The sequence below is a fragment of the Limulus polyphemus genome, unplaced genomic scaffold (assembly GCF_000517525.1).
Source record: "Limulus polyphemus unplaced genomic scaffold, Limulus_polyphemus-2.1.2 Scaffold6447, whole genome shotgun sequence".
NCBI lineage: Eukaryota > Metazoa > Arthropoda > Merostomata > Xiphosura > Limulidae > Limulus > Limulus polyphemus.
Window position 1 is genome coordinate 34,917 of NW_013672057.1, and position 12,973 is coordinate 47,889.

A 12,973-nucleotide genomic window follows, 5' to 3' on the forward strand; every position below is an offset into this window, starting at 1 on the left:
TATGAAATACCTACTAGAATAAGAAGGTACAGGAGTGAATCATCCCAGACCTGCATCTCCAGGAAAACATAAGACCCAAATAGCTGGTCACAAACACCAGGAATAGTCTGGTTCTTAATGTAGGGAGTGGTCTGTAATACATAGTTCCAATCAAGGGGTGCATCCACTTGGTCTCTTACTATTGGGATCACACTAACCCAAGTGGAAATTCTCCATATTGACCTCTTTAGTGGTTTGGTACTGGGAAAGTCAGGGCTCCAGTAGATGAAAACAGGAAGGAGATATGTGCTTAGGTGAGAACATCAGACAGCTGTGTGGACTGAGTAAAAGTTTTCTATCATCTGCATAAGGTCCCACACTAAGGGTCTGTGCAAAGGGTTAACATGAATGAGAATAACAGGAGCTGGCCAGGTGTGAGACCAAGAATCACACCTGGTGCTGTTTTTTTTTTTATGAGATCTGCAAGAAAAAGAAATAACTCATTTCTTTAGGGTCTCTGGGAAGATTAGAGAATGGTAACTGAAAGGAGATGAAACTTAGAGGTTGAGGAAACTATAATATGGTGAAGTAGTGTAATACAAAGATCTCGGGGGGCCATCTGTATCACCCCCCTGCAATATCGCATCCAGGTGATCTCAATGGCAAGAGAAGCTAAAAAATGATGAACTGATTGGGAGATCACTTGAAAAAAAGATAAAAAGAGTCATCTCCCACAGAAAAATGGATGAGTTGTTTAACTCAACTGTTCAAGAAACAAGATAAGTCAAGAAAAGAAGAAGGATTCACAGCAAAAAAAAGTGATTACTTCAATAGGGAGCAGTGCAAATGCAATAACAGAATTAGATACATCTTAAGAGAAACAAGTGGCCAAAGGTTTGAATTGAGGATATGTAAGAGCCCTGAGAACTAAACAGAGATTCTAGTCCAGAAAAGGAAATGAAAGAGGTCTGTAAAAAGCAGAAAAAAAAAGAATAACAATGGAAAAGACAAGGTTGTCGACAAAGATACACTGTAACTGTTGATCATAGAAATGGATAGCTGTCCTTGAGAAGCAAGGTATAAAAAGGAAGTGAGATGAGGAAGAGTCAGACGACCTTGAGGAAGGGAGTAGCAAATAGACCAGTATTGATAAATCATCCACTTACAGTGATAAACTGCAAGGGTGGATGGCCAAAAACAGTGAGCCAGAAATTGGGCTACTGTGCAAAAAATACCTGCCCATCTTGCAAGATCTGGGCAAAAGACAGGTGTGAAGGTGAAGGTATAGAACACTATGGTAAAAGATGGATGTCTGAAGCTGATGCAAAAGAAAAAGAACTTTCAAGGTGGAATAAATAGAGGTCCCAGGAATGGAAATCATTATTCAGCTGGCCAAAGAACAGCAATAAGAAGAACCTGGCAAGGGGTGATGTGAATTAAAAACAGCACCATGGAAAAATTTGAAGAGGAAGATAGGCATACAGAAAGAGGGTGGACCAATCCAGACTCAGAGGAAGTTCTGTCAGGACCATGGTATGGAGAAGAGTCACAAATACATCGATAAGAGGATTCTCAAAGTGGGAACAAGTTAACAGAAACACCACCAAAAGATATAAAGATAACTCTGTAGGAAGGATTATGCCTGAGTGATACAGATGATCTGCCACTAAATTCCAAGCTCCCAGAACATGGAAAGTGAACAATGGAATGTTATTGTCATGAGCCCTTATGTTCAGCTTGAGAACAAGGAAGCAGAGGTCCTACGAATGAATATCTCCCTGTCAGCTGATGTAAGAAATAACAGTGGAGTTATCAAAACAGGATGTCCAGACAGCTATAACAAAAGATGTTTTCAGGTCCATTGGACTGCCCAAATCTCAAAGATATTAATTTAGACAGATTGCTCTGTAGGAAATTAAACATCAGAAATTATCACAATATCCAGAACACACCTCACCTAGTTAGAGAGGCATCCATAAACAAGTGTAAGTACAGGTGTGGCAGAAGAAAATGGATGTTCAGAGTCATGTGGAATTGTTTTTTGCCATCGTGACAGTGAGAGATAAAGAGATGGAGGTAGAGAAATGCAAGAAGACATTGGATCACAGGCTACATTCCAATGATTTGTCAGAATACACTAATGGACACATCCTGAGAAAAATGGAACATGATATGACAACAGATTCCAAAAAGAGACATAACCTTATATGTAGGAAGAAAAAGCGACATAAGAGCCTTGGAAAAGCAGAAGCTATATATCTCAAAAATGTAAAGGAGACAGTTAAGCTCACCAGCTAATAAGACTTTTAAATGAATTAGATACTGAATGGAATCAATATACTGACTTAGAATCTCAAACAGCCAAACCTAACAAGTAGACTCACAAAGGAGAGGGGAGTGTGTAGCAGATTATTCCTCTCAGAACAGGGCTAGGAAGCCAACTGTCCATATAGTGATTGAAATGCAGACCCAACAAGTATATTGTAAATGTAAAAACCCTGAGGACTTGGTTAAAAAACCGACAGGTGTTAACCCTGAAAGACAAAGAAAGCTTATGAGAGAAAACTTGTTTGACCCAATGGTTTCCTGCAAAGTGAGTAAGTAAACTGGTGGACAAATTATAAGAGCTAAGATTACATAGGACCAAGGCTGAGCAGTGGTTCCAAACAACTGATCACTGAGCCCCATGAAGGCTTGCCTCTCAGGAGAGAAGGCACAGGATAACTTCCTCATAAAATCCCTGCATGATGGAAGGGTGTCAAATAGAGTTTTTCTGAGATAAAACTGAGAACACTTAACCTCCAGAAAATAAAACATCTCAATAAAGCAAATCCCAGAAACAAAAAAATGAAGTTAAAGGATCAACAGCAAGAGAAGAAAATGGGGTACCACGAAGAGCATGTTAGAGCAACCTTCCCCAGTGAAGCTGTAGGGGTACAAAATGGACACCCTCAAAAGGGAAAAGAGAACAGCAGGTTATGAAGGAGAGTAAGTAAAAGATAAAAATGAGCAGAATGAGGGTAAAAGAGAGCCAAAGTAGAAGATGAAAATCCTCAAGCTAGGAGAAGAGATTCAAGGAATAGGAAGAATAGAAAAGAGGAAGAATTCCTGTAACAGAAAAAGAGTCTGAAGTTTGGGGAGGACGTGACAACTAAGAGTTCAACATGATGCAGAAATAGAAAGATTCTGCAGAAGTGAGATAGATAGGTCAGGGAAGGAAGAGGAGAAAAATCTTATGAGTTGAGGTGCATACAAGAAACTCACCCATGAATCAGTAGAAACAACTGGAATAAAAGAACTATTGTCACACACCTGAGTCATCAGAGGAGGGAAGGATGAAGATGGGTATTACCGGTATTTTGTCAGTGATAGAAGAACCAGAAGCAAAGGCAGATTATGGGAAAAGCAGATCAATGACATCCAAAGACAAGGCAGGATCAGCACATTACTCACCATAAGAGCAACTCCAGTTGCCATTTAAAGAAAATTCATCAACTTCTATGGAAAAAGTCTGGACCTCGCGAGGTTCAGAAACAAGAATATTATAAATCATATTCAATAAGATCCACAAAACTGAATTCATGGAAAGTAGCATTTGATTAATTAATTTTTTTCAGCAGGTGCATGGTACTTAGGCCTTGGTCATTTTCTATTCACAAGCCTGGTAGTGATTATCAAAACTTTAACTCTGTGTTAATGACAGAACCTTGAAGACTTCACAAAATCTCAGAGTTTGATAGGGAAACAGAACTCAATTCAATTTAAAAAAGATAATAATTCATATCTGAAGCTCTAACTGAAATTAATTGTAAAAATTTGTATCTTTCTTCCTTGAACTTTGAATCTTAACTAAAAGTTGAAAATAATAAACACAATAATTCTGTAATTTTTAATGAAAAAGAACATAAATGAACACTACAGTGCATTGGAAAAGAATGAGCTTTTGGTAAAACCAAAGTGCTCAAGGGGAGTACTGTTACTCTCCTATTAGTGCAGTAGTACAGATTAATGCTTATTGCATTATAGAATGGTGCAGTACACATTATTATATGAGGGGGTGGGCATTTCATTCAAAGTCTTAACACATATCCAAAAACTTTTCAGCAGGTGCACAAGGTGCCAGCAATCAGTTCTGTGTAGAAGTGAGTAGAATTTCTGAATACACATAATTCTCTTGGTGGTGGACTGACTGTCTTAGAGATTGCAAAGTTAAGTGCAAATTTCAAGGTCAAAATTCAATTGCAATGATCAAAACTTTACATACTTTTTGCCTGTGTATATCTTTCATATAAGCATTTAAACACTGCCATATATAAACAATTGTAGCTTTTTAATTGTTGACCAGAGGATATCTGATGATTGTCATAAACAGCCCAGTGTCTACTAGATGGAACTAAATAAACTGTGGACAAAAGCTATTAAACAGCACTTTCTTAAATTTTACATTGAGGCTGTGTTGATCACTGGCCTTAGTTAAGCAAAAAAGATCAATAATTAAAATAGTCCACATATGATAGTCTTGCAATTTAATACTTTTGAAGCTGAGATATTATATTTTTTATTTTGAACTGTAAAGTTATAAGTCATAATAATGCAATTTAAAAATATGTCAAAGGGTGACCATTTCCTTGTATCAACTGACTGGTTGTTAATATACTGAACAGGACAATAAAATGGAATATGGAGATGACTCTTTGTTAAAGTTCACTGAACTAGTATTATAGATCTTTAACATAAGCTTCATTTGTAAACATAACACCTACTGTAAAGAATCTGGCCCAAAAAACTGACAGTTATATAGTGACTATAATCTCTATACTGTTTTCACCACCACTACAGTTGTGCATATATAGGTCTACTTCTGCTGTAATTTATGTCTTCTTTCACCACCATTTACCACTGTATAAGGGCCAAATTCTTTACAGTAGGTGTCTGTGATTTGTTGGTAATAAATTTCAACAATAAACAGGCAGCACACACAAAGAAACCAGCATTAGGTTTGATTGCATTGTAAATGTGCCTCAGATTCTGTAAGAAGTTTTGGAGTACAGCTATCCCTTTCATGGCAAAAATATTCTCTCTTGTAGTTCTGTTTATCTTTATGTCTTACACCACAAGCAACCAATGTTCTTAACCCTACAGACAAAACAAAATCAAAGCTAGTCTAGCTCTGTTATAAAACTGAAGTTAGAGCATTAGTAGTTCACAGATATCCACACATTTTGGTCTTCCTGCAACCTAGATACCCAATGACAGCTAATGTGTTCAAGGAGAACATGTATTTTCTCATTTTGTGAGACAACAGAATTTACTTATTATAAGTTCTATTGCAATAATATTCTCAAATGTAAATGTAAGTACAATGTATAATTTAGTGGTAACACTGGTATTAAATGGAATCTGACAACTGGTGGTTGACAAACAGATTATATACACAAAAACTGTAAGATGCTAATTTTAAAATACCTAAATAACAAAAGAAATAAAAGTTATAAAACATAATAAGTCGCAATAAAGATAGGAAACTTAAATACATACTGTTACAATTTCTAACATTTCTTGCCTAGATATAAATCCATTTCCATCTAAATCATACATAGAGAATGCCCATTTCAGCTTCTGGTCTAATTTGCCACGAGAGGTAACACTCAGAGCACACAGAAATTCACGAAAGTCTATTGTCCCATCTCCATTGGCATCAAATGTACGAAACACATGCTCAGCAAACTTCGATGCATCACCATAAGGGAAAAAGTTCCCATATATTTTCTTAAATTCATCTATTGATAGGCTACCACTTGGACAGTCCTTCAAAAATCCCTTGTACCACTCTTGGATCTCAGTATCTGTAAACTCAGTATTCTGTTTCAAATCTTCTAAAACCTCTGGTTTCAATTTGCTGTTTTGTTTCCCCATTTTGGCCCCCTGGTGGGGTGTCTACTAAGATCTCCAGGAAGCCTAATCTCAGTCGGAAGTTGTGACCGTTTACTTTTTTCAAAATGTTTACACCAGCAGTCTAAAAAAATAAGTTATGAAGTTATGAATAAGAAAGTATAAAACAACAGGTTATAATTCTCAGAATACATGAAATTTGAAGTAATAAAAAAGGAATATCATTTTCCTTAATGTGTGCATAAGACACAACCCAAAACATTAGTAAATAAGTAAGTTTTTAACAACACTTTACTTCTTTTTTGCCCTGTTTTCTACAGTCAACTTTTATTCAGGGCTTTCATACAGTATGTATAAACACCAATCATATCCTCCAGCACCTACAATTAAAATCATCAAATGATACTTTGTACTTACAAAAATCAATTCTGATAACTTTTTTTCTGTACAATGCATGTCAGTACACTTTGTTTTAGTCAACATTTCTAATTTCATTCTAAACATGTCAGTATAGTTTATAGTGGTAAAAATTTATAGTTTTTTCTATGAATGTTAATATAGTTTGTAAATTTGTTTCAATCAACATTTAAAACTTTGTTTGAAGCATGTCAGTACAATTTGTCTATCCAACATTTAAAACTTTGTTCAAACACATCAGACATTTGTTTTAGCCAAGGTTTATAATTTTGTTCCTGCTGTTGATCATAACAAATTGAAGCAAACATAGATAATTTTAATCTTACTATGATTCTACTCCTACTGTAGAATCTTACTAATTGTATCACTCTACTGTTAAAATCAAGTACTATCAATATATAAAGAGTATTTACAGAATACCTACTTTAATTTCAAAGTGGTTCTAACTGTTTGTGCTCCAGTGTTAGTCAACTAGTATGTTGAAACTTGGTTATACTTGCTTGTACTACAGTTTGCATGACACTCAACTATCATTATATTTACAATGTTTGTTCTAGCCTTTTGATAATTACCCTGCATCATGTTCTACTGGTTCAACTATAATATATGTACATATATGACAATTAACTTGAAACTTGATTCCACTGTTTCTATTACAGTCTTCTACAAAACTTGAAATTGGATTCTACTGATTGTACTATAGTCTGTTTGATACACAACTTGAAACTTGTTTCTAATGGTGATACTACAGTCTGTTTGATACACAACTTAAAACTTGTTTCTAATGGTGATACTACAGTCTGTTTGATACACAACTTGAAACTTGTTTCTAATGGTGATACTACAGTCTGTTTGATACACAACTTGAATATAATACAGTTATGATAACACTTAAGTTTTTATTCAGTGCTTCTGATTTATTGAAGTAACTGATAAGTATATAAACATATCTTCAAAAAATGAAGAATATAAAAGGTCTTATAACTTTTACAAAGAAATGCTAAGTTTGTTTAAATGTCAAATGATTATTTAAGAAGATATTAACTTAAAGGAGAAAGGTTTCATATAAACATTAAAATACTAATACTACCTGTATTACATACAGCCTGTTTGAAAAATAACTTGAAACTTGTTTCTACTGGTCATAATACAGGCTGTTTGAGAAACAACTTCAAGGTTGTTTCTACTAAAGTTTGTTTGACACACAACTTGAAACGTTTTTCTACTGGTTGTACTATAGTCTATTTGGTGAACAACTTGATATTTGTTTGTACTGTGTTGGATATATAAGACTGTTTAATGCAAGTGTTATTACTTAGTTTATTTTGTGACTTAATATCTAATGATCGTTTAGTTATCATGACAGCAGTATGAAAGACTGATTGTTTTAAAAATGTTAGTTGTGACAAATTTTTGTTACGTAACTCTGTAAGAGTCATACATTGTGTTTACAATTACACTGTTATCTAGGCTTTATTAATATTTTTGACATCACATTACTTGAATCTTCAGTTTTTCTCATTACCTTAACTGAGTATCGTTACATTATAGCATCACTCGCATAGTTTATAGAAAGTCTCAGTGAACAACATATTGTTACGTCTCCGTTTAATTTTCTGTAAATTCGTTCCAATGAAACTTTAGCGACACAAGTCCTTTCTTAAATAAAACTGGTTTATTCTTTTTGAATATAACTTTGCGATACACTTAATTTCAACAGTCGCTCTATAATTCTCAATGAACGTCTCACGTGCTCGACTTCAACAATATTCAGTTCAATTACACACTCTCTGACTGCAGTTCAATTACTCATTACCTCCCCATCGCTTCGTGGCCGGTCTTATATATACCAGTCTACCCCTAATCTAGTAATCTCCCGACAATTCATGAAGGAACAGGATATTTCTAGAAGGAGGTGGCGTGATACTAGTCACGTGACCTCGCTGACGCAACAATATAAATATAGGCAACCAAGTGAGTGCAAGTGAAGAAGAGAAAAAGTTAAGTCAGAAAAAAGTTAGAAAACTTGAAGTTAGCTGGGGTGTGAGTGATTAGCCATAATGGGGGATATTTTAAAGCAAATTCACAGTTTAATAGAGATAAGGAGAATAATTTGTCTTGTCAAGGGGTGTTCTAAAGTAATTGAACCCATCTGTGTGGACTTTGATGAAAAGGAAACAATTATTTAACGTTCAAGATACAACTGTGGTAACCCACAGAGTAAAGTAAGCGAATCTATCACAGATTGTACAGTAAGAAACAAAGTAGAGAAAAATAGTTCATTTTATCAACTGGATTCTAAAGTAATTAAATAAGCCTGAATAGACTTTTGACAAGAAAAAAAGAATTATTTAGAGTTTTAGATACAACTGTGATATCCTATAGTGTAAAGAATTTTTCTACTGATTATCAGTTTGATAAAAAGACACTTGAAACCCTCTCATACTGGGTGTACTATAGTCTGTTTCATACAGAACTTGAAACTTGTGTTTACTATTTCAAAAACAGTCTGTCTGAAAAACAATTTGAAACTTGTTTCTACTAGTTATATAAAAGTCTGTTTAATAAACAGCTTGAAAGACATTTCTATTGATTGTACAAGCCTCTGTCTGACACACAAGTTGAAACTTTTTTCTCCTGGTTGTACTACAGTCTGTTTGATAGATAACTTGAAACTTGTTTCTACTGGTTATTCTATGTTGTGTTTGATACACACATATTGAAATTTGTACTACAGTGTGTATAATACACAAACTGAAACTTTTCTCTTCTGGTCCTACCACAGTCTGTTTGATAAATAACTTGAAACTTGTTTCTACTACTTGTATTACAATTAGGGATGCACAGGCAGTAAACTTTGGCCGAATACCGGGTACCCAATGAATAAACTTTGGCTGGTGCCAGGTGTCAACCGGGACTGAGTTTTCCCCTCACCTCCCACCCCCAGAAAATATACACAAAAATTAGAAACAACAACAAAATTGACATTTAACCGAATAATCACCAACAGAACATTCAAGTTTTACTTTCAACTTTCAATGTCTAGCCCCAACTTCTCAAACCCTAACTCCTATTATTCTCGAAACCCCCACCTTCCCCAGAAATCCAATTCTCAAGCCATGCCTGTTATTAACCCCTATTGTTCTCTGAATCCCTGACTTTCAGCTGGCGGTTAGTTTTTGTTGCTCAGAACGTTTTTTTTAACTAAACCAATTATTGACTGTAACTTTCAGTACTATGTTAGTTGCCAGAAAGATTAGGGCTTAGATGCCTAGCTTTGACACTCAGCCAGAGCCGAGTAGCCTAATACCTTGCAGGGGCGAATATCTGGCCGGGTACCCGTGCATCTCTAATTACAACCTATCCAAAAAATAACTTGAAACTTGTTTCTACTGGTTGTACTACAGTCAATTTGATACATAACTTGAAACTTGTTTCTACTGGTCGTAATATAGCCTGTTTGATAAACAGCTTGAAACTTGTTTCTACTGGTCCCAATATAGTCTGTGTGATACACAACTTGAAACATGTTTCTATTGGTTGTAGTACAGACATTTTGACACACAAGTTGAAACTTATATCTACTGGCATTACTACAGTCTGTTAGATAGACATATTGAAATTTGTTTCTACTGGATGTAGTACAGTGTTTGATACACATATTGAAACTTGTTTTTACTGTTCATACTACAAGCTGTATGACATGCATTTTGAAACTTGCTTCTATTAAAATTTAATAAATAACTAAAATAAATGTTTTATATTTAACTCATCAAAGGCTTCCACTTAAAAAGCACACTCTGCATCTACATTGTTTCAACATGTTCTATGTTGTCTTCAGGAGTCATTTGCAAGAGACAGTAATTTATACATTTTTTTCTCATGTCATGTGATATTACAATACATTGTTATTTACATAATTCCTTGGTCAACCTTTATAATACATTACCCCAAATATCAATACCCTGACTTGACAGCCCTTCATCTCTGTTTAATACTTCTTTTTGTTTTTTGAATTTTATTATTTCTAGTGATTCTCCAACATTTAAAGTTGTAATACTGTGAGGTTGAGCTAACGTTGTAGTTTTGTTACCATAAAATTGTATGTTGTGTTGATTTTATGCATCCTGCTGTAGCCAAGTTTTCTATTGTATTATTTCTTATGTAACCTTTACGTTCCTGTAATCTCTATTTCAAATTCCTTTTAGTTTGACCAATATAAGTACTCCCATTCTATTTTGTAAATTCCAGTTTTATCTTCTAATTCTATTTTTATCCTTACTACTCCCCAACATTTCTTTAATCTTATTTATAGGTTTAAAGATGGGATAAAAGTTCTGTTACTTCTTTAAATAATTGACCTGTTAAATCTGGAATATAAGGTAACAGTAAGTAACAGTTCAATACTTAAATCTTCCTGTCTTGTACATATTTTTAAATCTCTGTAAACATATGTATAAAATGCAGAGATTTTTTTGCTATTTTTACATGACATGATTCTGGTGTTGCAGAATGACAACAGAAAATGGTTTTCTATAAACTGATGTTTCCATGTTACCATCTATTTCTTGTTTTTACTATTAAGTCCAGGAAATTTAGGCTATTATTTTCTTCAAATTCATATATGAATTGATGGTTCTTTACTATTTAAATAACTAGATAATTCTTCTAGCTTGCTGTTGCCATCTCACCACACCAGAATGTGTCACCTGCATACCTTATCCAAACTTCTGGCTTAAACTTAGCTTTACATAAAGCTTAAGTTTCATACACATTCATATAAAGGTCACATAACAATGGTGACAAGAGGGACCCCATAGATAAACCCTCTTTTTGTTTATTATAATTTTGATTAACTTCCAAAATGGGTTTTCTACACCACTCTTATTCAACTCCATGATTTCAACTGTGGGGATTCTACTTTCTATTAATATATTGTTACGTCTCCGTTTGTTAATTGATTTTTCCGTAAATTCGTTCCAACGAAATTTTAACGACACAAGTCTTTACTTAATGAAACTGGTTTATTCTTTCCGAATATAACTCTGCGATACACTTAATCTCAATACTCGCGCTAAAACAACAATGTAACGAACGAACGTTAACTTCAACAATACCCTGTGACTGCAGTTCAATTACTCACTATCTACACCTTACGCGTCACGTTGTCCCCTCTTATATATATCCGCCTACCCCATCTAGCAAGCACTAGAGCATTCGCCAAAGTACATGATAATTCTAGAAACGTTGTGTCATTGTAGTCATGTGACTCGCTGACGCAACAATATTTTCAAGGCAAATGATTGCTTCTTCTGTTGGAGTTTTAGTAAATAATGATGTTACAGCAAATGATACAAGTAGAGCTTCCTTTTCTAATTTCATGTTTTTAATCCTCTCTACTGAATTTTTAACTGGATATTGTTTTTATCTCTCAAAAAAGAATGACCATATTTTTATTCTATTTTAAGGATTTCAAAATCAATTTTTTTTATACTATAATTTGGTTTAAATATTTCTACAATTTTATTACATTCTATTCTAATTGCCTTTACTTCATTTGGACTTGTTACTTTACTTAAGTTAGTTTCAATATTTGTTATGATGTCTTCCTTATTATAATTCAGTAATCTACATGAAACACCTAAACCTTTTATTAATACTTCCTGTTGTTTAGTATTTAGTGTTAAATTTGAATTATTAATTATTTTAGGGTTCTCTAGGATATTTTTATATTTTTCTGGTAATAACATAACACAGTGTTTTGGGACAACATGGGACATACTGGTCCATCTTGGTTGTTCCATCCTCTAAACTAAATTAAAATAAAAAATCTTAAAGCCAGCCCTTATCAAACTTTTTCTTAAACTCACTTAAATTTACTGCCTCTACAACATCTGAAGACAACCAATTCCAAAGGCCAACCACCCTGTTAGAAACATGAAATTGTCTTAGCTGAAGATGACTCCTACCCTGCCAAAATTTATTATTTGTGTCCCCTAGACTTACTATTCTCCCTTTTAAATATGAAAAAAGATGATGCATCAACACTATCAATTCCCTTTACAATCTTAAACACCTCAACCAGATCCCCTCTCACTTTTATTTTTTCAAGAGAAATCAATTTGAGAGGTTTCAGCCTCTCCTCATATGACAGCCCCCCCCCCCCAATCACAGGCATCATTCTAGTAACCCATCTCTGAACCCTTTCCAACAATTCAATGTCTTTCATAAGGTAAGGAGCCCAAGACTGAACATAATATTCCAAATTTGGTCTAACCAGTGACCTGTACAATGAAATTATAACCTCTTTAGATTTGCATTCAATATTTCTGTAGATACAACCTAAAATCCTATTTGTCCTACCACTAGCAACAGCAAATTGCTTAGATGGCTTTAGGGAATGATCGACTATTACACCAAGATCCCTTTCCTTCATAACACTGTTAAGGTTATTCCCATCCAAATTATATTTATAATTCAAATAATGATAACCCACATGCATTATCTTGCATTTATTATAATTAAAACCCATCTGCCATTTATTTGCTCAACTCTCTAAATGATCTAAAACCTTTTATAAACCAGCAGCGTCCTCGTTACAGCTAGCAACACCAAAGACCTTAATATTGTTACGTCTCCGTGTGTTAATTAATTTTCCGTAACTTCGTTTCAACGAAACTTTAAC

The 12,973-nt window shown here is 34.3% G+C and overlaps 1 protein-coding gene across 1 annotated transcript in view; it reads right to left on the bottom strand.

The window, feature by feature from the left end:
- LOC106473731 (neurocalcin homolog) overlaps positions 1–12,973 on the bottom strand; it is a 20,653-nt gene that overhangs the window by 3,923 nt on the left and 3,757 nt on the right. Inside the window, exon 2 of the mRNA XM_013934410.2 lies at positions 5,518–5,995. Within this exon, the coding sequence (XP_013789864.1) occupies positions 5,518–5,895 (378 nt within the window). The 5' untranslated portion in view covers positions 5,896–5,995. The remainder of the gene's footprint in view (positions 1–5,517; positions 5,996–12,973) is intronic.